The sequence below is a fragment of the Clarias gariepinus genome, chromosome 19 (genome assembly GCF_024256425.1).
Source record: "Clarias gariepinus isolate MV-2021 ecotype Netherlands chromosome 19, CGAR_prim_01v2, whole genome shotgun sequence".
Taxonomy (NCBI): Eukaryota; Metazoa; Chordata; class Actinopteri; order Siluriformes; family Clariidae; genus Clarias; species Clarias gariepinus.
The window spans coordinates 11,487,576-11,511,166 of NC_071118.1; the positions used below are offsets into that span (position 1 = coordinate 11,487,576).

A 23,591-nucleotide genomic window follows, 5' to 3' on the forward strand; every position below is an offset into this window, starting at 1 on the left:
ATGAAACTTATCATTGTGGCAATTGGTGGTTGCTTGACATATGTGCCAGGTGTTATATTCGTTGTTTGCTTTTATCACATCATAACTTATTTGCATAAAGTCGAGAAATTCTAAGCTCCTATTTCACTTGTCACAGTCCCACTTTGTTACTGGATAACTGCTGTTGCTGAAACTGACTGTTTCAGGAAAGTACATGTGTAAATAAATAATCAGTTATTTTGTTTGCTAGTTTGAACGCAGAGTAATGGGAAACGTAAAAGAAAAGTTTTCTGCAATCTTGATTATATTGTTCAGGGCTATGTCTGTTATTTGTATGAAATTGCCCTGTGGGGATTTCCTTGGGTTTAATTTTCATCTGAACTTTTCTTTGAGGCATGAATATTTTATCAAACTACAAAAAAAGTCTGTGTGTGTGCATTATGTTTTAGGGGATAATGTTTCTAGTTCTAAATTTAGAAATCTTTATGGTTTAAAGTAGTGATTTCAGGAAATTACAGTGTTGGTAGATAGGTGGGGTTTAGAATAGTCCACAAGAGCTTTTATCCAGCCTGGTTCCTGAGAATATACTTTACAAATCAAATGAGCTGTGCTCTCACTGTGGGCAATTTGCATCAGACATGGTGTAATAGGGACGCAGTGTGATATAGGTGTTGCCTAGATGTTATAAACTTGATTGATTTTATCATTGCGGATTGCATGCCTACATGCTTAGTGTTGTGTTATGTTTTTTTAAGGACAACATGCTGGATTAGGATTTCTTTTTTTTTAGGACAGGTTTAATTTTTAGGAATTTTCTTACTGAATTGGTCTTGGAAGATCGATAACACTTGCTTTTTAAAAAATAATAATAATAAATTAAACTGGAGGCTTCAGCAAATGCTTCTAAACTTAAAGTTCCCTAGAGGTGGAGACTTCTCAATGAGAAGCTCATTTGGTTATTTCACCTGCCCTCGTTTCCTCTTTCTGTCTCTTTCCCGAAATGGGAATGCTTATTTTATTACCCTAACCCAAACAATCCAGCAAAAGAAAACAGGAAAAAAAAAGAGTGAAAAACAGACCCAGACTGACCATAGTGAATGAACCTTGCTTCATTGCGTGGATGTTCTAGTTTTGGTAATGGATAAATTATTTAAAAAGCCGGTGTTGAATATTAAGGATTGGTGCTGTAATTAAGTGCTTTGTGTGTTTTTTAAATAAATCCATTATAAATCCAGATTACAAAAATCTTTTAGCATATTTAAATGGGTATTTTTTGATGTCACAAGGAACAGCTTATTTTTATATTTTGCTAGCCCGAAAAAGTAACTTCTCTAGCAGCTCGGTATTATAGCAAAAAAAAAAATACAAATAATAATAATTAAAATTAAAATTGCAAGTTTTTCTCAGACCTGCAGTAACCAGCTTGGATAGACTTTCATCCTCCCTGGCCGTAGCTGTTGTATGTAACTGGCGGCAAAAATAGGGAGAAATGTCTCTCTGTAACTGTGTTAAATCCCATAGAAGTTACAGTACTTCACTGTAAAAGATTAGAAGATTGGACTTTGGAGCAATAGGCAAAGGTCATGTGTCCAGATCGACCCTATTTGATCCTTTTCTGATGGGCATATCAGAGTATGAAGCGATGCACCCATCAACCTTAGTGCATACCTTACAAGCCTCTGGAGGCAGCATTCTGATTTGTGCTGCTTCAGTTGGTCAGGTCCAGGTTCAGCAATGTTATGTGGCAGTAAAATAATGTCAACTGATGACCCAAATGTACTAAATAACCAGTTTATCACATTATCTTCCGTGAAGGTATGGGCATGTTCCAGGTTGACATTCCCCAGATTCTTCCGGCTCAAATTGTGAAAGAGTGGTTCTGCGAGCATGAGTAATCATTTTCACACTTTACATCACTGAGAGACACCACAGAGTCCTGCTCGTACATCTATTGCAAGTCTTTGGGATGTGCTGGAGAGGAGTTTATGAGAGGGTTCGACACTTATATTGACATCAATACCAGGCCTTTGCCAAAAATTTGTTTGGCTGTAATAAATTTATTTTATTTTTTGATAAACATAAATGTAGTGACATTGCATATTGTTGTCAAAAAAGATATCATGGCAAACGATAAAATAGATCAATTTAAAGGCGCAAAGGTCCAACGAAACTTGTTGGAGAACTTAAAACCTAGAACAACTAGCTTTAAATAAAAAAAAATTAAAAAGAAAAGAAAAATGAAAGTTGCGGATAGTAGAAAAGGGAATAATAATAGCAGCTTTGCAGTCAGGAGTTGCCTTCTGACACCTGCAGTTTCATTTATTATTATTATTATTATTATTGTCTGTATTGTCCATACTGTATTATTAGACTTCTCTTGATAATGTTATGGGAACAGTTGTGTAATTTTCTGGTTTCCTCAAACACACCAATTTGTTTAGGTGGTTTTACTCTGATTCCTGACTGCTGTGGTTTAGGTTTCAGCAGAATCATCTGATTTACATAACCACAAGTCACCTGAAGGGTGAGAAGAAGTAAGGTCACGTGTGCTCCTTAAGCTTAGACACCCACAGTCTGATGATAAAATCTATGCACTAAAATTTGTAAGTAGGATTTATATATAAAAATTTAACTAATACAAGCACATACATTAACAAAAGCCCAAACTCACCCGGGCATAGAATGTGAGTTTATTCTAAACACATCTTAAAACAGCCCTGCAAAATGTCCAAGTTGACCAGGTGATATTTCACCCTTTATCATAAACAGCAGATTAAAAATATTCCTAGCTTTCCATTTCTTTGCAAATTTCAGGTAAAGCATGCATGAAGAGCATATACCTTTATCCCGGTCTGAAAAAATAAATCAAATAGTCATCACAACAGCAACACATATTTTATCTTTAAACATTTTTGTGTACAAGTATTTATTTTTATTTTTTGCATTTTTCATGTACAAGGTGACAATGATTTCATATGCTTGCTTCAACTCGAGGACATTTACAGTTGAGTGCAGACGTTTTGAATACTTGGTAGTTGGAGGGGAAGGTGGAAGGTTTTTTTTTTTAAACACTTGTTTTCACACCTTAATTTTCTTATCTCGTATAATAAAATTATCACATCGTATATTTAAATTGATTTCAATTATTAAATATTTTCACCAACAATAATAATAATTGTAATAGTTATAATTAACATAATACATTTGTTTCAAGATTAAAATAGTTTTAAAATAGTTTATTAATTATAATAGTGTAAATTTGGATGCTATGGGACAATATATACTCAGCAAAAAAAGAAACGTCCTCTGACTTTCAACTGTTTTTACTTTCAGTAAACTTAATGTGTAAATAATTGTATGAACACTAAAAGAGTCAACACCATAAGACATAAACTAAAAATGTTTCACAATGTGTTCCTGAATGAAGGGAGGCTCAAAATCAAAAGTACCAGTCAGTATCTGGTGTGGCCACCAGCTGCTTGAAGTACTGCAGTGCATCTCCTCCTCATGGACTGCCTATTGCGGACAGTCTGAACACTGATGGAGGGATTGTGTGTTCCTGGTGTGACTCGGGCAGTTGTCGTGGCCATCCTGTACCTGTCACGCAGGTGTGATATTCGCATGTACTGATCCTGTGCAGGTGTTGTTACACGTGGTCTTCCACTGCGAGGATGATCAGCTGTCCTTCCTGTCTCCCTGTAGCGCTGTCTTAGGCGTCTCACAGTGCGGACATGGCAATTTATTGCCCTAGCCACATCAGCAGTCCTCATGCCTCCCTGCAGCATGCCTAATGCACATTCACGCAGATGAGCAGGGACCCTGGGCATCTTTCTTTGGGTGTTTTTCACAGTTGGTAGACAAGTCTCTTTAGTGTCCTGCGTTTTTAGAACTGTGACCTTAAATGCCTACTTTCTGTAAGCTGTTAAGGTCTTAACGACCATTCCACAGGTGCATGTTAATTAATTGATTATGGTTAGTTGAACATGCATGGAAACAATTGTTTAAACCCTTTACAATGAAGATCTGTAAAGTTATTTGGATTTTTACAACATTATTGTTGAAATACACAGTCCTGAAAAAGGGACGTTTTTTTATTTTTTTTTGCTGAGTATATATCAGGAGTCATAATGTTTTTAAGGTAATTTTACTAGACCATAATAAGATGTTAATAAGATTCACCCCTGTCTATGTATGTGATCTATAGTATAAACTTTACCATTGTGCCAGACCAGTTGTTGTTTATTCTTTTTGTCACATCTGATTTAACACTGTCAAGTCAGACAATTTCAATCTTCATGCCATAGCAAAACTTGGTTATATATTTGGGTACATTTGTATTTTGGTACATATTTATATTGTAATAGGTACAATTCTTTTTTTTTATTATTTATTAAATTTCAATTTAATTTAATTTCATGGTGAAATTAGTTATTTAGTTTATTTCGCTTTACTTTATATATTTATTCCTTCAGTTATCAATGTATTGTGTATGTTAACTTATAATATTTTAGTTAAATTAAATCTAAATTTAAAAAACATTTATTTTTATAAAGTTATTCAACTATTTAACTTAGTAGTATAACATACATAATTAACTAGTTAATGAATCTGTAAATCACTGAACTTATAATTCTGTTCTTTTTTTGTGCACAATTAGCATTTCACATTTGCTCTGAACATTTCATCCTTATTTTACAAGATTGGAGGCCTAATTCTTATTTAAGATTTAAATTATATGTGTTTTATTTTAAGTTTGTCCTTATTACCACCGACCTCCAACTCCAAAACCTATAGAATTTTTGCAGCTAGCATTAAAAAAATCATGAAGAGCATTTTATTCCACGTTAGCAACCTTTAACTGGTTAATTTAAGTAAACCTGACACCTGTCTAAAAAAGAATCAGATTTATCCTTCCTATACTAAGTAACCGCCTACAGTGGTGCCCACAGCTCATCTTCTTTTTGTCTTATGACTTTGAGTCTGAAGCTTTGGATCTTTGTGCTAGTAAGAGTTTTCCAAGTCATATTATCCATTCTGCCAGTTTAGTGTAGCCTGAACTGCCAGGCTGCTTACCAGCTGCTATGCCCAATATATTAGCCATTAATAATGACAGGGCTGACCTGATACCTAGTGATCTGGCAAAAAGGTATATTGTTTACCACAGAATTGGTGAATTCTAGATACTGATAGTACAGAACTACTAATGTACTAACATAACATTTTGAAGCATATTTTTAATTAGATTAGATTTACTGTAGATTAAATTAGATTCAACTTTATTGTCATTACACATGTACAAGTACAAGGCAACTAAATGCAGTTTAGGTCTAACCAGAAGTGCAATTAGCAGAAAGTGCAGGATAAAGGTACAAGTTCTAAATACACCTAAAAAGGATATGTGCAGGGAGAGGCTATGGGTAACTATTACAGAATGATATTATGTGAGCATAATATACAGATTGGTAGTAATTATACTTATAATTTTACAATGGATGAACAGTATGTACAAGTTGCTATTAACCATAGTCAGGAACTTGCAAATAGATATGAACATAACGACAGGATATTATGTGAGCATAATATACAGATTGCTAGTAACTATAATTATAAATTTGCAATGGATAAACAATATATACAACTTGCTATAAACTGTAGTCAGGGATTTGCAAATAGATATGAACATAATATACAGGTTGCTATTTCCTATAAACAGGAATTTACAAGTAGACATGTACGAATATGTACTCAATCAGAAGTTTACAAATGTATTGTGCGTGGATATTTTTATTTTCAAACAAAAGCCTTCTCGACCAGGCTAGAGGTGTTAGTGGACCAGGATAGGTTCTCCAAAATGTGGGTCCCCAGGAACTTAAAGGAAGAGACAGATGTGAATAGGTTCATGTGAACCTCTTCTTCCTTTCCTGAAGTCCACAATGAGCTCCTGGGCTTATTGGTGTTAAGGAGCAGTTTATTGTCCGTTATTATGCATATTAAAATAAATAAAAAATGAATAACCTGGACACGTAATCTTTTTGTCCCAGAAGACTGGGCTAGTGATTTGTCCATCACTGAAATCTTTAAAATTTAATGCAAGTTGTAAATCAGGTTTATGAATGCTTTGTGCTGGTTTGAATGTGGCCTTGGGTCCACTATGTGGATTGTTAAAGCTGATAGTGATACAACTGGAAATGGTGCTTATAAAGGTCGAGGGTTGAACGAGTGTTGTAGCACTGCTCGAGGAACAGATAACAGTGTGTGTGCGCACTATTGTCCACATTTAACCCCTTCACCCAGTATTGTAGTTTATTACCAGTCTGTACACATGCGTTAAACATCTGTGCTTTCAGAGGCACTAATGAAATCTTCTGTTAATGAATTCTGCTGCAATGGCTTTCTATTTTTAGAGCTGTGGGATCCCCCTGTATTTCCTTTTGTATCTGTGCAGCACACTACTTGCAGTAAATATCAGACGGGATAGAACGCTTCTGCAGGGTTTCTTGGTGTGACCTTGATGGCATTTCATTATGCAATCTGTGTGCGTGCGTGTGTGTTTGTGTGCATGTGTGATTTTGTATTTGGAATGATAACGAGTTACAGAAGTATTGAAGGAAAAAAAAATTAAGCAAAATGAAAGTCATAAATTGATAGACACACGTGGATAACACATGGATGTGCAACAGTGCATCTCTTTAATATAAGATGTGATGCAGTGTATTATATTAGTATGAGTGATTTTTAACTGTGTAGCATAATAATGTGTGATGTGTAGCAGTTTATTTTATTAATGAGTGTAATGTGTAACAGTGTATCATTAATAAAAGTATTGTGCAACGGTGCAGTATGTCAACAAGAGCGGTGTGTGTGTAGTGAGTGAATGAGAGCAATGTGTAAAAGTGTAGAGGGTCAATAAGTGTGATATGCAACAATGTAGCGGGTTAATAAGAGTGATGTGTAATGGTGTAGCATGGGAAGGAGAGTGAGGTGTAACAGTGCAGTGGGTAAGCGGGTGTTGTGTAATGGTGTAGCAGTTTAATAAGTGTCGGGTAAAACAGTGTAGTGGGTTAAAAAATTGATGTGTAATGGTTTAGTGAGATAATATGAATTAATGTTGTAGCGGGTTTACAGTATCACTCAAAAGTTTGCATTCCCTGTTTTTAAATATTTTTTTATTTGTATATATTTATACTGAGGACATTGAAATGGTAACAGAACAAATATAGTCAAAAAAATTTGTTAAATAACCTATATCATATATATATATATATATATATATATATATATATATATATATATATTTTTTTTTTTTTTGCTGCAAAATGCTGTGGTAGTCATGTTGGTTACATGTGCCCTGCATCACCAACAGTGTCACCAGCAAAACACCCCACACCTGTATATCTCCTCCTCCATGCCGTACAGTGGGAACCATGCATTCAGGAACTGTGTGTTCACCCTCTCTACGTCTAACAAAGGTGGCAGTAAAAGCAAAAAAATTAAAATAGAAATGGATGCATCAGACCAAAGGACAGATTTCTGTTGGTCTAATGTCTATTTATTTCTGGCCCAAGCAAGTCTCTGCTGCTTTTTGGTTTTGGTTTCTTTACCGCAATTCGACCATGAGGCCTGACTCACGCAGTCCCACTGAATAGTGGTTATGTTCAAATATGTTTGCCACTTAAACTCAAGCATTTATTCATGTGTGCCATAATCTTGAAGTTGCCTTGCCTTGCCTAAATTGGCAGTTTCTGGGGCTGGCTGATAACTTATCCTCTGCAGCAGAGGTAGCTCTTGGTTTTAGAAAACCGTTCCAGGTGACCACATCATGAATCTGATGAGAGAATGACATGAGTGTGCCAAGATGTCATCGAAGTTCTATAAACATGTTCTTAAAAATGAAGAAAAACCCCTGAAGGAGGAGGTGTGTCCAGACTTTTGACTAGTCTATTTGAGTGATGTGTAACAGTTTAGTGTGTTAATAAGAGTGATGTGTGAGGGTATAGAGAGCTAATAAGAAGTTAACAAGATTTAAATTTTATAAGCTTCAATAAGGTGAAGTCTGCCACGCATTCTCTCTTAGAAATGTTGCTCTTGGGCTAAGGGCGCAGTGTACAGAGAACACACCTTATTACTTTTTATTTGACTAAGCCAGACTGCTGTGGTCTGCCCTATCACCTTTTTAACCCTGCGCTTGACCTCGGCAGCTTATGAGTTTCTCATAAAAGAACATGAGGAAAGAAGAATTAGCATTCTGCCTCAGTCTTCTCATTTTCACAATTGCAAACAATTGAAGCAAAAAAAAAAAACCTATCACCTTATCACTAAGGACTTTAAACAGCTCCAGGAGCGTGTCCAGTGTTGCCAGATTGGCTATAATCCCATACAGTTCTTTTTTAATCTTGTTCATAATAAGTAATTCTGGTCCATTCTCGACCCATATGACAAGTTTTTAAGCTTTTAAGGGCGATGTCCAATGGGAAAACCTTTTGCTTGTGTTTGTGTTTTAATATATGTGCATTATATGTGTGTTTCAGTACACCCGGGTTTGGATCCCTGACCCAGAGGAGGTGTGGAAACCTGCTGAGATTATAAAAGACTATAAGGAGGGAGAGGCGGTCCTGCACCTAAAACTTGAAGATGAATCAGTAAGTACTCTAAATCCCTGTCTATGTTTTCCTGTACTCAGAATCACAGGTAGTGCTAAATCTCTGCTGGATCCTGAGTTTCCTATTCAGCATATCAGCGTGTATCTGTATGGTTCTGTGTGTGTTGTGTTTCTTTATTAATGATTAACTTTGTTTTGGTGTGTGGGAAGTACAGGCCGTGAAATATGCAGCTGAACTGTGTGTGTGTGCGTGTGCATGTGTGTGACACCTCTTGAATAATAATGTAGCAAATCAGGGGAAATGTTCAGAGCGATAATCACCAGCATGAGTTTTTTTTATTTTTTATATACACATCAGCCCACTTTATGTCTCAACTACAGTTTTGTTGGCCTTAAAGTCCTCATGAAAGCAAAACTGACATTGTAGAGCTTTTTCGTCACTTGCCACTGAAGATACAACTAATACTGTGTATACAATCCTTTATAAATCAAAACTTTATAAAGAATTGTCCAATCAGCCAATCCTGTAGCAGTGGCACAACATATATCATGGAGATGCATGTTAAGAGCTTCAGTTAATGTTCATATAATAAGAAGGCGTTCGTTCTGTTCAGTCTTTGTGAACATATTAATCATGGCTCTGAACTAACCTGAGGTACGTTGGCTAAGATAAGATAAACCTTGATAAGACCCTAATTCGTCCTACAGGGGGGAAATTTCTTTAAGAAGCTGTTTGGAAGTCCCGGGGGGCTAGTAGTATGCACTGAAGGCCAGGGGTTTAAACACTACTATGATCATTGTGCTAAGTTATTTGTTTAATTTTATTTGTTTGTATTCCATTATATTCATTTATTCAAGTTAGCAGAGCTTCTTCCTTCCTTACGTTCTACTCCCCTACATGTAGAAGCACTGTGGATAATTTCAACAGTAATTCCTGTTTAATTTAATTACAGTTTTAGGTAGAATATTGGAAAATTTATATTATTTACATATTGGTTCTATTTTTAACATATACCCCAATCAGCCATAACATTTAACACAACTGCTAGGTAAAATTAATAAAGTTGATTATCATATATACCAGGGACACCTGGTGGATCCCACAGAAAAGCCAGTGCAGTACAAACCATAGAAAAAAGCGAATGCTGACCATGACAGAAAAGTTTCAGAACACTGACTCTCATCCAATGTCGCTGACCTGGCCTCCAAATTGATCATATCTCGATCTGATCGAGCACTCATGGGATGTGCTGGGCAAACAAGACCGGACCAATAGAGGCCTCACCTCACAACCCATACCACCAAAAGGATCCGCAGCTAATGTCCACACCACGCCCCCAGAGGTCCTCTGAAGCAAGGCTAAGAGGGAGAGGCCAGCCCCACCCCAGTAGCACAAGGGAAACCTAAAACCTTAGTGGGTTTTAATGTTGATGGTTTCAAAATTGAGGGCTGATCGGTGGTAAAATAATGCTCAGCCTTACACATTGTGAATAAATACTAAGAATATTACAACGTACCATTAATACTAGCTGATGGACTTAAAAAAAAAAAAAAAAAAAAAAAAAAGATACATTCAGGAACGCCCTGTATATACAGTACATCACCGGCCTTATTAAAGCCAATATCAAAAATAATGAACATGACAAACCATTACACTGACTTCCTGTTTAAAACGGAAATATTGGTATGTCCATGTATGAAATTAAAGCATGGCTCTTTTAACATTTCATGAGCCCTTTGAACACACTTTGATTATATGTAGTTTTTAAAATGTGTGTGATTTGCCTGTGATAAACCTTCCAATTGCAACTGTCCCACTGTCAAAGCTAAAATTATATGACTCTATATCTTCTGACCACTCAGTATCGGGCACTCATCTGCATTGTGGTATAAAACAATCAATTCTATACTTCTATACTTGTGAAATGTAATGCAAATTAAATATACCTTAATTTAATGTGATGTGTATACATGTTTCATGTTATTCTGAAAGCTACAATTCTCCCTAAAGGCACTGTTGTATTGTTTCAGACCCTGCAGTATCCAATCGGTCCTAAAGACAACCCGCTGCCATTTCTTCGAAACCCTGATATCCTGGTGGGAGAGAATGACCTTACTGCCCTCAGCTACCTGCATGAACCTGCAGTGCTGCACAACCTCAAGGTCCGCTTCCTGGAGTCCAACCACATCTACACCTACTGTGGTAAGTCCAACCAGTGACTGAATAATATTTCATCATTATTTAATAACATAAATTATATTTCAAGATTTGTTTGGTGGAAAAAAAGGATTAAAACATTAGTATTTTCTATTGATAAAAATAGTTAATTTTTATTTTTTAGTTCACAGAAAAGTAAAATATATTTTTTTTACTTTTAGTTCACACCATTAACTAAATCTAAAATTAATCATAACCAGACCATCACAATATAATTAGACCTATTACCGATTTGTGTCAAAATACAGAAGCTTCCTTTCAGAACCTGACAATTCTTAAAATAACATTTTAATTTTATCTATAATATTTTACATAAATAGGCTGATATATTATATATTATATATAGAAATATTTCCCTATTTTTAATTAACGTATACAAAGTATTTGTTAGAAATGTTAGAAATATAAATTTTCTAAAGAAATGTTAGAAATGAATGTCAAATATATATTTAATATTCATGTTTATTTTAGTTTTTTTTTTATACTGGTAGGCCACAGGACATTTTTTTTTAGGATATGCTAGGCAGCACGTTGGGTAGTGTAGCATAGTGGGTTAATTTTCTGCTTTGGGTCTGACTGTTCACACAAGTCAGGGAAGGAAAACTGTGTCTACTGCAGCCTTAGCTTTCTGTTCGTGATTGAAGGAAGTGGAACCCAATGTGGTCTTCCACTGTTGTAGCCCATATATCTTAAGATTTGTGCATTCTGATCTGCTTTTCTGTTCATGACAGGTGTATAATGTGGGTGTCTAAGTTGATGTAGCATTTCTGTCAGCTTGAACCATTCTCCTTTTACCTCTCTCATCAACATGTAGCTTCTGTTAGCAAGAATGCTGCTGACTGGATAACTTATTGCACCATTTTAAGCTGTTAGAGACTGTTATGTGTGAAAATCCCAGGAGAACACCAGTTATAGAAATACTTAAACCAGCCTGTCAACGTCCCCATTTTCCCCATTTTTATGGTTGATTTGAACATTACCTGAAGCTGCTGGCCTGCATTGTACTGCTGTTACGTGATTAGATAATTGCATAAATGCATAGGTGTACAGGAGCTCTGTATTAAGCGCTCAGTGAGCGTAACCTATATTTATTTGTGCATTATGCAAACTGATATTGCTCAGAGTTGAATCGTACGTGTTCCATATTGATCCAGTGTCTCTTTTTGTCTTTTTTTTTCATTGAGCTTCTTTTTTTTCATTGAGCTTCTGTTATTCTTAGCATTCTTTATCATCTCCATGGAAAAATGCCATAAACTTTGCAGTGGTATAAGGATCCTGCATAAAAAACTGTCTCCGTTGTCCTCTGTGGTCATTAAGGGGCATTTCTAATGGTTTGGGTGTTTCCATGACAACCAGGGCTTGCTAAAGAAAAGTAGACAGATTTTCATTGCTATTCTGACACTTAGTGTAAATTCTTTCTCTAGGTTCTTCCAAAGAATGCATTACAGCCAGAATTTTAGCAGCAATGCTTGAATATACAGGAACCTAAATATTGTGTTTTTCCTTCCAATTTCTTTACCACTTTATTTATTTATTCTGATTTATTCCTTTTAGAAAAAAATCTACTAATTTTTTTAATCTAGAGTTTTATCTTTAAGAACTGATTAACCTTGATAGAGTATAAATGTACAATAAAACTGCTGGTTAAAAAGCATGGTGTATAATATATATATATATATATATATATATATATATATATATATATATATACAAAAAAATATACATGGTGTGTATATTTCATGGGCAGTACTGCGTGTCTGAGAGAAACAGAAAATTTGTCCAGCCGGCTATTTTTTATTCATCTATTACATTTTACATGTGTGCTGATCTGATAAGATGTGTCTTTACAAAGCCTAAAGCATTTAATTATAATGGGGTTTTTTTCACGTATGTAAATGTGAGGAAAATATACCAGAAGAAAAGTTTTTTTCGAGTTGTTTTTCCAGGATTTATCAATCATAACAGAAACAAAATTTCCTCCCTGGAAGTATGTTACGTCATTCAATGTTTAAATCAATATTTAGTTTTCATGGCTAAAATGTATCTACCAAACTGATTATTAAAGGTTTACACCTTCACTTTCATTCAGATTTATTCTGATAAGGCCAGGTCTGGTCAGACTGTTCCGAATAAGACGTTCATGTGATACAATTTCGTTTATTAGTGAACCATTAGGGTCCATGTAAAGTTGCCCACCGGATCAGTCAATAAACTGACCAATGGGGAAAAAATCTTTTTTAAAACTTATAGTTTAATTTGCTGTGTAACTATGATTAAAGTTTATGCGCTGACAGTGGTATAACGAACATCAGGAAAAATTCTCCTGCTAAGAACCAATCACTTTTCAGCTGAACACTTTTCTGCTAAAACTTAATTTTTTAACATAGAATTATATACAGTACGTAGAACAGTGCAACGTCTAGCTTAATATTTGTCCAATGCCTTTCTGACTTTTTTGTTGATGTGATAAAACTACATCACTTTTCCTAGCCTGTATTAATCCACAAGCTAAATATCTCATGCTACAGATGGAGCCACGCCAAATAGCCGCGGAAGTGTGAATGGCGTACGAATGGCGTATGGCTGCCCTATGCACGCCGTAATCCCCCCTCCTTTTTCTTCGAGAAAGGCGTGTCAAGATTTCACAGTAAACACGCCCATTCAAGCCCTATTTATGCATTTACCTGGTTCCACCACTAGATGGCGCTTCGTTCTCAAGGACACGTTAACACAAGCCAGCAATTTAGCTGCGCTGAGTTGCAATCACGTGATTTTAACAACCCGCTCCCACCCCCGCCGAACTGACGCTGCCAAACTGCACTAGAGATGAAGATGGCGGATTAATGGACTATTCGCGGTAAGTGGTGTTTTAATTTATAAAATTTGTTTGGGATTAGTTTACAGTTTATTTCCCAGTTTAGTTTTTTATCGGCCATTTTGAAAATCACTGGCAGCACCAGCAGCGGTCAGATGTAACTTTAGATAACTTATTGATCTGTTTACCAGGTCTGGAGTTAACATTACAGCTTACTGTCAGTGTCACAAACTCACAATGTCACTCCTCTTCAACTAAAAAGACACTGAAGCTTCGAAAATACTCTTAATGTCCCTATTACAAAAGCTGCACTACCGGATGAAGAGTGTTTGTGCTCTATAAAAATGCCTTTAGAGTCTGACCGCGTGTTGTCTGGATAAATTCAGCATTTATTTATTCTTTGGGTAAGGGTTAATCTGCAGGTTATATCTGTGAATATAATGTGATGCAGTTCATGAAGGACACAAGCTGAGGATAGATGTACAGGAGCTCGCGAGCTAAACGCTCATAACCCGGTTTATATTTTTCTCAGTTTGGCTGTGACTTTGCGCGGTAGCGCGAGCGCTTAGTTACCGAGCTGGATAAAAACTCTGAAGTGTTTATCAGTTAAGGAGTGTGAGGAGGGGGAGGTGTGTGTGTGGGGAGGTGTGTGTGTGGGGAGGTGTGGGGGGCTTCAGTACTCGGAAAGTTATAGTTTGGCTTCAGATATGAACTAATGTATACGAGTGTTATATCGCTTAACTTATTTGTATGAAAAGCGCATTTTAATTTAATGCAGACGATAATAAAGACAGACCGGGGTTAACACTAACAAAGTTCAATAGTTAAAGTTATCCCAGTTTATTTACATTCCAGAATTCCCCAAAACAGTATTTCACCCACTCTGTGGTGTAGGTTCACTAATATCTTTTATATTTATTACAACTAGATATTCTGTAAAGTTTATTTATCTTTGTCTCCACTAAATTCTCCTGTTTTCTTTAATCAGAGCTCCGCTGTGGAGGATTGGGGGGTCAGACGGATGACGGTTGGCCTTTTGGAGCTACTGGAGGAGCCTGAACAAGCTGTTGAGGGAGCTGTAGGAGGGATGACGTCACAGTGCAACAGCTTTAGTATGATGTTTGGTCAGGTCTACTGTATGTTCTGAACATAGAATTGCAAAACGTCTGATACTTTAGGGGAAAAACAAAGAATTAAACAGTTCCATCTCTTTTATATATATATATTTTAATGATATTTTAATATAAAAGAACCAGATAGAGACTGATAAGCAGCTGGTGTTATCCGGGTATTTTAATGACCTTTAAGCAAAAATTTAACATGTTTTTACCTGTTTTATACAAATTATTGTTTTACCTTTGACCAGTTTTGGAAGAATAAATTTTATTTTTAAAGTCATGTGTGCGTGTTTTAATTGTTGGGGGATTGTTTGTGTATTTAAAAATACATTTACTTAAACCAACAACTTCAATGTGCAAAAATGGGACCCGACGTTGTTTTAAATAGTCAAAGAGTTAGGCTAATAATAATAATAATAATAATAATAATTATTATTATTATTATTATTATTATTATTACTGGTTATAGAAACAAATTAAAACAACAGTTAAACACTTGATCATATGTATTTGTGCTAGTTTGTGACTATGTGACCCATAATAATTTTTTCTCAGTATAAAAGTTTTGGTTTTTTTTAAGAACTCCATTAAAAGAGCAAAGACAAACTTAGAAGGAGTGGAAGGTAAGAAACCTCAGTGGAGAATACTGACTGTGACATGGTGCTAATTGCTCTGTGTGTGTGTGTGTGTGTGTGTTTGGCGGGGGGAGGGGTACTTCAGACTTACTTGTCTCTGCCCAAATGTTTGTGTTAAAGCAACGGAGAAATGCCGGAGCGCGCGCACACACGCGCACACACACACACACCTCTCATCCACAAACGCTTTAACTGTTGTCTTGTAAATCGTTGATTAAACCTATGAACACAGCTGTTCAGCATCAGTCCTAAACACAAGCGCAGGGTATGTTTTTGTCCTTAATTAAAATACACCAATATGTTAATAATTTACACAATGATAAGATGTTGTTTATGTTTAATGTTTATTTTGCGGGAAAAGGTAATAAGCAATATTTAAAATAAAACAAACCAGGAAGTAAGTGTTTCATACATTAAGGTGCTGTGTATAACCAAGTGCCCCAACAATCATAGCAACAGTGTAGAGAGTGTGTGCGCTGTGGGGGATTGGAAGGTGAACGAAGATAATCATTTACAAGACAAAAGACGTTCAGAGGTGTGTTATGCCCTAAAACACCCACCCCCCCCCCCCGTCACGGATTGCCCCCCATTACGCAATCGCTATCTTCAAAGAAAAGCCGCCGCCCCATTTCATTCAAACGCGTTAGCGAGTGTTTTTCTTTCCCTCCGCTCGGTTTTGTGAACACAGTTGCGTTCAGTAACACGATGGAACCAATTACTTAAACAGCAGCAACAACAACCATTATGATCACACTTTGTTGAATTTATATTGCTTAAATATTTCGCAGCTCTGTCCTCTTTGCATTGCTACGTGTTTATTTACTTCCTTCTCGCATCGCACGTATAATGCACTCTAAAATCGACACTATCAAACTTGGAAATGATATAATATCAAATCAAACATCACGTTATTAAAATTAACGAATTTGTCACTACTCTTCTCTCATGCAGCATGGCTAAAAAGATAATAAAAATTACACCAAAGTGCTGCAGGTTTGGTGTCTGTGAGCTTTTCCTAATCAGAGTTAGACGGGGGGCATTTTGTGGCTGCTCCAGTTACACTCTACTTAGATATTACACAGAGGGGAGTTCACTTCTGTTCTCTTCATCCTAGCTTAATTTCATCTCATGAAATAATAGTAAGTTTTGGAGTTTTGGTATGAGTTCATCTCCCCAGCCAGTGTTGGGACAGGGTAGCATCCTGGCAGGATTGGTGTAACTTTTCTTATCTTTTTAGCCGTGCTGCGTAAGAGAAGAGTAGTGACAAATTCATTACTTTCGTTACTAGACATGGTCTATTTTGTCTGCAAGTGAAATACATCGATACGTTAATAATTTACACCACGATAACATTACTGCAGAAGGATCTAGAGACGTGACTTTGAGACGTTCACAGTATATTCGAACCGTAGACAGTGTTTATTTAGCAGAACATTACAAAACAGCCATGTCCAATAAAACAGTGCATCTTTAATAAGCCACATTGGTTTCGAGTCAGTAGTAAAATTAACGAAAGACTGAGAAGCCCCGTAAACTTGACCCTGACAATAATAGTCGATCTTATATATATATATATATATGTTTTTTTTTTTTTTTTTTTTTAATGTTCGAATTAACGTTTCAGAGTAGCCTATATAATTTGTCTTGTCATCTGTTTACAGCGTTGGCTGATTTTGTGATTGAGACCCATGGGTTACATTGAAATATTTTTATTAGTAGTAGTAAGCCAGTCTTTAGTAACCTTGGATAAATCACAATATAAGCCCTCTCTCACGCACGCTCTCTCTCTCTCTCTCTCTCTTTCTCTCTCTCTCTCACACACACACACGTACACACACGAACAAGTAAAACATGAAATCGCGTAAAACCAAATGAAACTATGGCAAAAATATATAAGCAGTAAAAATTACAGTAGTATCCTGTAGGTGATCCCTGTCCTGATAACAGGCGCTGACCCTCTGGAACTGTTTAGTTCTGTTACTATTGTGTTCAGGTGTGAATGTTTATGGGGATTTAGTCTGTCTCTGCTGCCGCATCTATTCACCGTAGTGATAAGTGATTAATGCCCCATCAGATCTTTGATGGGGAAACGTTATGCTGGTTAAAGACATACTGATCCGTATGAACAGATATTTGTTCCAGATATTATGCGTTATTAATCGATTTGTTATGCCAATTTTTGACTATCAGCGAAAAAACATCAGCGAAAACATCAAAAATATAACGAAAACAAACTCAAGCAGAAGTTAAATTTTAAGCTTTACTTTGCAGTAAAATATGATCTACCAGTCTATTAAACGGAAATAGATAAAATACACTGTAATGTAAAATACTGTACATAGCCCGCATTTGTATTTCGTACCTACAACGACTGGTATAGATAAATTACAGATTGTACCGTCTTTAAGTATTATTAAGGATGTCGTAAAAAATATTGCAATAAGTAGTTTTATTAATTGATTTAATCATTAATTAAAATAGCATAAGCATCATGGATTGTGTATTGAGTGATTTAAATCTGTTTTATGAATCGTTTTTTATCCCTCTTTTTTACCACATCATCTACTTATGAAACTATGTTGACGTAAGTTATGATATATATATATATATTAAATATAGTAACCGGCTGCTTGGACACTGCAGTTAACTGAAGCAGTCAATGCTCCATCTGGCGGAATTATACAGCATTGCAACCATCTTTTTAGAAAGCGCATGGGGGCGTTTATGGGGTGGGGCATCGTTAACTACGTCATCGCGGGGGATCACATTCCGTGCACGGATCGATCATGGTCCTGTCACGGTCCTGTCATGGACCTATCATGCTCCAAGCGGCTGTTTGACGTGGCTCCCACTGTACATTATAATAGTACGTCAGTCCTATTTAGTTTAGTCAGAGTTATTTTCCAGGGCAATCAAACCCTGTGAGCTTTCTGATGGGGTAGCTACTGAATTTTTGATTTGTTTACTCCCTGATTTTTGTGCTACTTCATTTAAAATGATTGGATTGTGCAGTATAATTTGATAATTATTATTATTATTCCGTGGTTTCAGTATATACTACGGAATAATAATAATAATAGCAGCAATTGCTGTTTTATTGCTGCTACACACCACATGATAAATAAAGCAGAAGTGTATACTTTTTTTTTTAACCACGCTGTAGTATTATTAAAATGATATAAAGTAATATAAAGAAACTCATCAGCAGATAAAACAAATTTATATCACATCCCAGACGAATGACTGGAAAATCTCAGTGGTGTAAGTGGAACATCCACTCCAGACCATGCTGTTGAACAAAAATAATGAGCTTTAGGGTGGTTGCAGCACTCACCTTGTACATTTAATGAACACATTAAATCTTGGAAAAAAAAATAATAATAACTCATTTTAAAGTTTTGTTTATGAATGAATTTTTGGATGAAGTGTTCTGGGTTCTTTTAAGTGAATGTTTCTGAATAACAGTACCACTTAACATTTGACTCACTACACATTTACTTCACGTTTACCATTTGTATTCTTGAGATCCTTGCATCCTTTTTCAAGTGGTACACCTTGTTTTAACTTTATCCTCTTTTATTTACTCCACTTTTCAGGTATCGTACTGGTGGCCATTAATCCCTATGAGCAACTGCCGATTTATGGCGAGGAAGTCATCAATGCCTACAACGGGCAGAACATGGGTGACATGGACCCTCATATATTTGCTGTGGCAGAGGAGGCTTATAAACAGATGGCTAGGTAAGCAGTAATGTCCTATGCTGGGAAGTATGATTTGGGAATACATTACCCCAGGGAGTTTTTCGCTTGCTTTTTTAAGGACGTTTCAGTAAGCCGTCATTGTACTTATACACCCACCAGTGCAATTTGTGTGCATTTAAGGGTCATGCTTGATTTGAGATTGCAACTCTTTGATACATTCATCTCTCCTACAGATTGTCACACACAGGTTACTTGACCTTCAATTCCTTTATTTTTCACTCACAGTAATAAAGATTGAACTTTGCATCATTTGCTAAAGGCTTTAAAAAAAAAACACACACAGCGTGTTGGTCCTTCTTGATCTTCTTAGCGATCTTGTATTTTGATACAGACATTACATAACTCAAACAGTATCATAATGATTACTATTATTCTTAGCTCTTTTTTTATACCAGTGTTCATAATGACCATATTCAGTGCAGTACAATGCAGTGAACCTTGAGCGGGAGAGCCTTGAAAACTCATCTTGAGTCAGCCTCGAGTCCTTCCTGCTGCCTTGGTAATGGCTGGAGTGGGAGGAAGATTACAGTGCACACATCCTTGTTATTTTTTTTTTCCTTTTGCAAAACAAAGGACTGGTCTGTGTTCACTCCAGATTTAAGACTCAATTTAAGATTGAGTCAGTGAAGCCCCCGCAGAGACCCGGGGACTGCTCAGTGATGAGGCTAGTGAATGCAATTAAAAACAGTACAAAGGGAGAGTTGGAAATAAAACATAACTTTATTATAGTGGTTTATTGTCTTTAGACTCTGTATTCCTTCTGTAAATGAACTAGGTTTATATGAAAGCTCTTTAAAAGAAAGTCTCTCCAGTCTCTCTATCTGACACCAGAAAGATTCAAGAGTGCAAAGTTGACCTTGCTTTTGGGAGGGATTACTCTCTTATCTGTCAGCCAGACAGACATCAAATAACTGTGGGCATCTGAGAGCTGATGTGTACTGTAGAAGACATAAAGTGAGTGTTTAACTGCTCTAATGTCTCGGAGGAAGCGCATGCTAGACTTCAGACTGGTGGTAGCGGTCATTTGATGGGGAGGTGGCAAAAAAAAAAACAAGAAAGTAAGATCTTTTGTGTGTGTACCGTATATATGTGTGTGTGTGCACACTCAAATTTGTCACTATTTCAGGACCATTTTCAATCTTAACATAGGCCATTAAGTTCACACTGAAGAGCTTATGTTAGATCACCAAGAAAGACTGTTTTATTTTCTCAGCATGTCAGTACTGTATGAATCAATTCATCCAAATCCAAACAGTGTGATGAATCGCGATCAAATGCTGTAGAAAGCTGTTTTACATCATGATTGGTCAGTTTGTTTATGTAACAATTAGTTTTATTTTATTTGCTCAACGAATTATTTATTCAAATCAATCATAGAAAAAAAATTATCAATTTTTTTTTTACACTATTGTAATTTGCACAAAAAGATGATACACTCCCCGATCACTTTTGTGCAATGAGACAATACACCAATCATGTGGAGTTGCAATACAGATACAGGTCATTGGGATAATGTTCATCAGCCATCAGAATAGGGGGAATGTAACCTCAGCAATTTTGACATAACACTTTTAATAAGCAGGAACCAACCCAGAAGCTGTAAAGCTTGTAAGCTAATGTTTACTCATTTAAATGTCTCCTACAGAGATGAGAAAAACCAGTCGATCATTGTGAGTGGAGAATCAGGAGCTGGGAAGACGGTCTCTGCAAAATATGCCATGCGCTACTTCGCCACTGTGGGAGGATCCTTCAACGACACAAGCGTGGAGGAGAAAGTGCTGGCATCAAGCCCCATCATGGAGGTGCAGTATATTATAACCTTAAGTGTTTATGCTGGTGTAAATTTAACATCATAACTGCAGTAATTGAGAAAAATAGATTGACAAAGATTTGTACATTTTTCTGGTGTGCAGATTAGCTCCGCATTCAACCTGGGTAAAACTCAAAAAAGAAATCCTCTTGTTTTTATTACCATTGGATATTCCTTAATTCTTAAGGCCACCAGCACCGATCAGTGCATAGGGCAACGAGAGTTCTCCATTGTAGAGGACTTTCGCTGTTTCCATAGCGGTTGTTTTTTTCTGGGGCGGGTTGCTAGCCCAACGCCCCCCCCCCCCCCCCTTCTCCATTCTCATCCAGCACCATGGGATATTAGGACATGGCAAATCAATTATTTGAGGTTGTGATTAAAGTGATTTTTCACAGATTTATCACTTTCAGACAACACTGTGCACTTCTTTATAAAATTGTTTATTTTGGTTTTCCCTCATTGGACCACTTTTGCACATTATTTACAGTTACAATATCTCATAACAATGGCGGTGGATTGTGTTATGCAGCAAAATAAACATTTTGTCCCTAAAGTTGATGTGTTGAAAGCTGAAAAAATAGGCAAGCATAAGGTTTAGATCAACTTAACAAAGGAAAGATGATGTTGGTTAGACTGCAACTCTTAGGAGATTTTCCTGGTCTACAGTGGTCAGGACCTACCAAAAGTGGAGACTGGAAAGAAGGACCGGACGTCTAAATTTCTTTAATGCATATGGAAAGTAAAGGTAGTACTGTCCAGTAGAAGAGCTATTGTTGCTTAAATTGCTGAAAAAGTTAATACTTGTTCTCACTGAAACATGTCAGAACAAATCAGTGCATCACTGATTTGGTTGCAGAGAGGGGGACCTCCTGTATATTAGTCGGGTGGTCATGATGTTATGGTTGATCATTGTGTATATATACATCGATCTGCTATATCATTTACATTGATATCAATTATCTACCAATAAAACTGGTGACAGAATCATAACCACCCAAGGCTCACCCATGCCCGTCTATTCCAATCCCGTGGAAAAGCTAATGCAGCACAAGTAACAAAAATGTCACTGCTGGCCATGACAGAAAGGTACCAAAATACCCAATGCACCAAAGCTTGCCACACACAGGGCCCAGCAAGCAAAGAGCTCAAGACTGCTGACCCAATCCAATTGACCACATATATATTATACATGTGTTTTTTAATTTGTTTGATTTGTTTATCCATGGTCATAACCCAAAAGTTGTTAAAAATTGGATGCATAGTAAATCTTAAGTCTTTTCCTTTTTATTCCTTCCTTCAGTTATCTGTTCACTTCAATAAGATAACATTACCTCATGAACTCTTAAAGCTCTTTTTTTCAACTAACAACAGATTGTCAGCTGAAGTGTTCTCAAAATTGCTCACTGCAGCTTTAAGTCAATCCAATTGCTGTTACTCACTGAGCATTTTTTACTCTTACCCATTAATCTTTGCAGGCAATCGGAAATGCAAAGACGACACGTAATGACAACAGCAGCCGCTTCGGGAAATACATCCAGATCGGTTTTGACAGGAGATATCACATCATTGGAGCCAACATGCGCACGTATTTGCTAGAGAAGTCCAGAGTGGTGTTTCAGGTGAGTACGGTGTCGCAGGAAAGCTTTTAGCCTTAATCAGATCTGTAACCAAGCCTGTCATTTCATCAGCGGCTCTGCTGAATGAGCTGTTTCTCAGAGTGCTGAAGCCTGTGTTATTTCTGCAGGCGGAAGATGAGAGGAACTACCACATCTTCTACCAGCTGTGTGCCTCTGCCTCACTCCCTGAGTTTAAAGATCTGTCTCTGAGTGAGTATTCCACCGACCTGCTGCTAGAGCTAGGGCTTTCGTTAGTGATAGAATACTCGAATCTTCATTATAATTTAAACGAACTATGAAACTGTGCTCTAATTTACTTTCCTATAAGAATTCAATCAATTAACCTGCAAAACCATAATAATTAAGTCTTACTTAACAAATATTTGAGTGCACATTTTTTTCATGTGTGCAATAAATATTATTTGATGCAAAAGACCTTTCACAAAAAAATTGGACTGTGATTTAATATGCACAATGACATCATGTACTTAACTTACAAGATTGTTATTACTTTTGTTTTAAACAAAAGAGTTTCAAAACTTTTAAAGATGAGATTGTGTGAGCTTTTCTTTAGGCCAGCAATTATATTGTGGTCAGCAATTATATAGTTGCATCAGATGTTGATGCTGATTTTAAAAAGCTTATTTTTAGATGTCTGTTATAATAACCCTCAGGTATTCCTTTTTGTTAAAATTCAACACAGATTAAAGGGTGTTGTAATGCTTATACAGTGTGTTATAATATAAAAGTTGTTACTGTATTTGAAAATTCCCTTAATATTACCATTTGCTCAACTTACCTTACATTACCTGAACATCATTCCTAATTAAACATTAGTATAGAGTGCGATTAAGAGCAGTATTCACTGGAAACTATTTGTTTAAACATTCATCTAATATTAGTCTTAGCCTCAATACTGTTGTCAGTATTCTTAATGCTGCATGTAAAGGAAACCTAAATAAAAAGCTTTTCTGATGTAACTCAAATAGACTAGACCATATCTTTAATATAAAGAAAATGTTTTCTTCTCTATATTTTG

The 23,591-nt window shown here is 36.3% G+C and overlaps 1 protein-coding gene across 3 annotated transcripts in view; it reads left to right on the plus strand.

Annotated features, from left to right (window-relative positions):
• myo5b (myosin VB) overlaps window positions 1–23,591 on the plus strand; it is a 78,179-nt gene that overhangs the window by 18,023 nt on the left and 36,565 nt on the right. For all 3 annotated transcript variants that reach the window (XM_053478586.1, XM_053478584.1, XM_053478585.1), the window contains exons 2-7: window positions 8,508–8,618; window positions 10,610–10,781; window positions 18,961–19,105; window positions 20,772–20,928; window positions 22,412–22,555; window positions 22,681–22,762. In XM_053478586.1, the coding sequence (XP_053334561.1) occupies window positions 8,508–8,618; window positions 10,610–10,781; window positions 18,961–19,105; window positions 20,772–20,928; window positions 22,412–22,555; window positions 22,681–22,762 (811 nt within the window). The remainder of the gene's footprint in view (window positions 1–8,507; window positions 8,619–10,609; window positions 10,782–18,960; window positions 19,106–20,771; window positions 20,929–22,411; window positions 22,556–22,680; window positions 22,763–23,591) is intronic.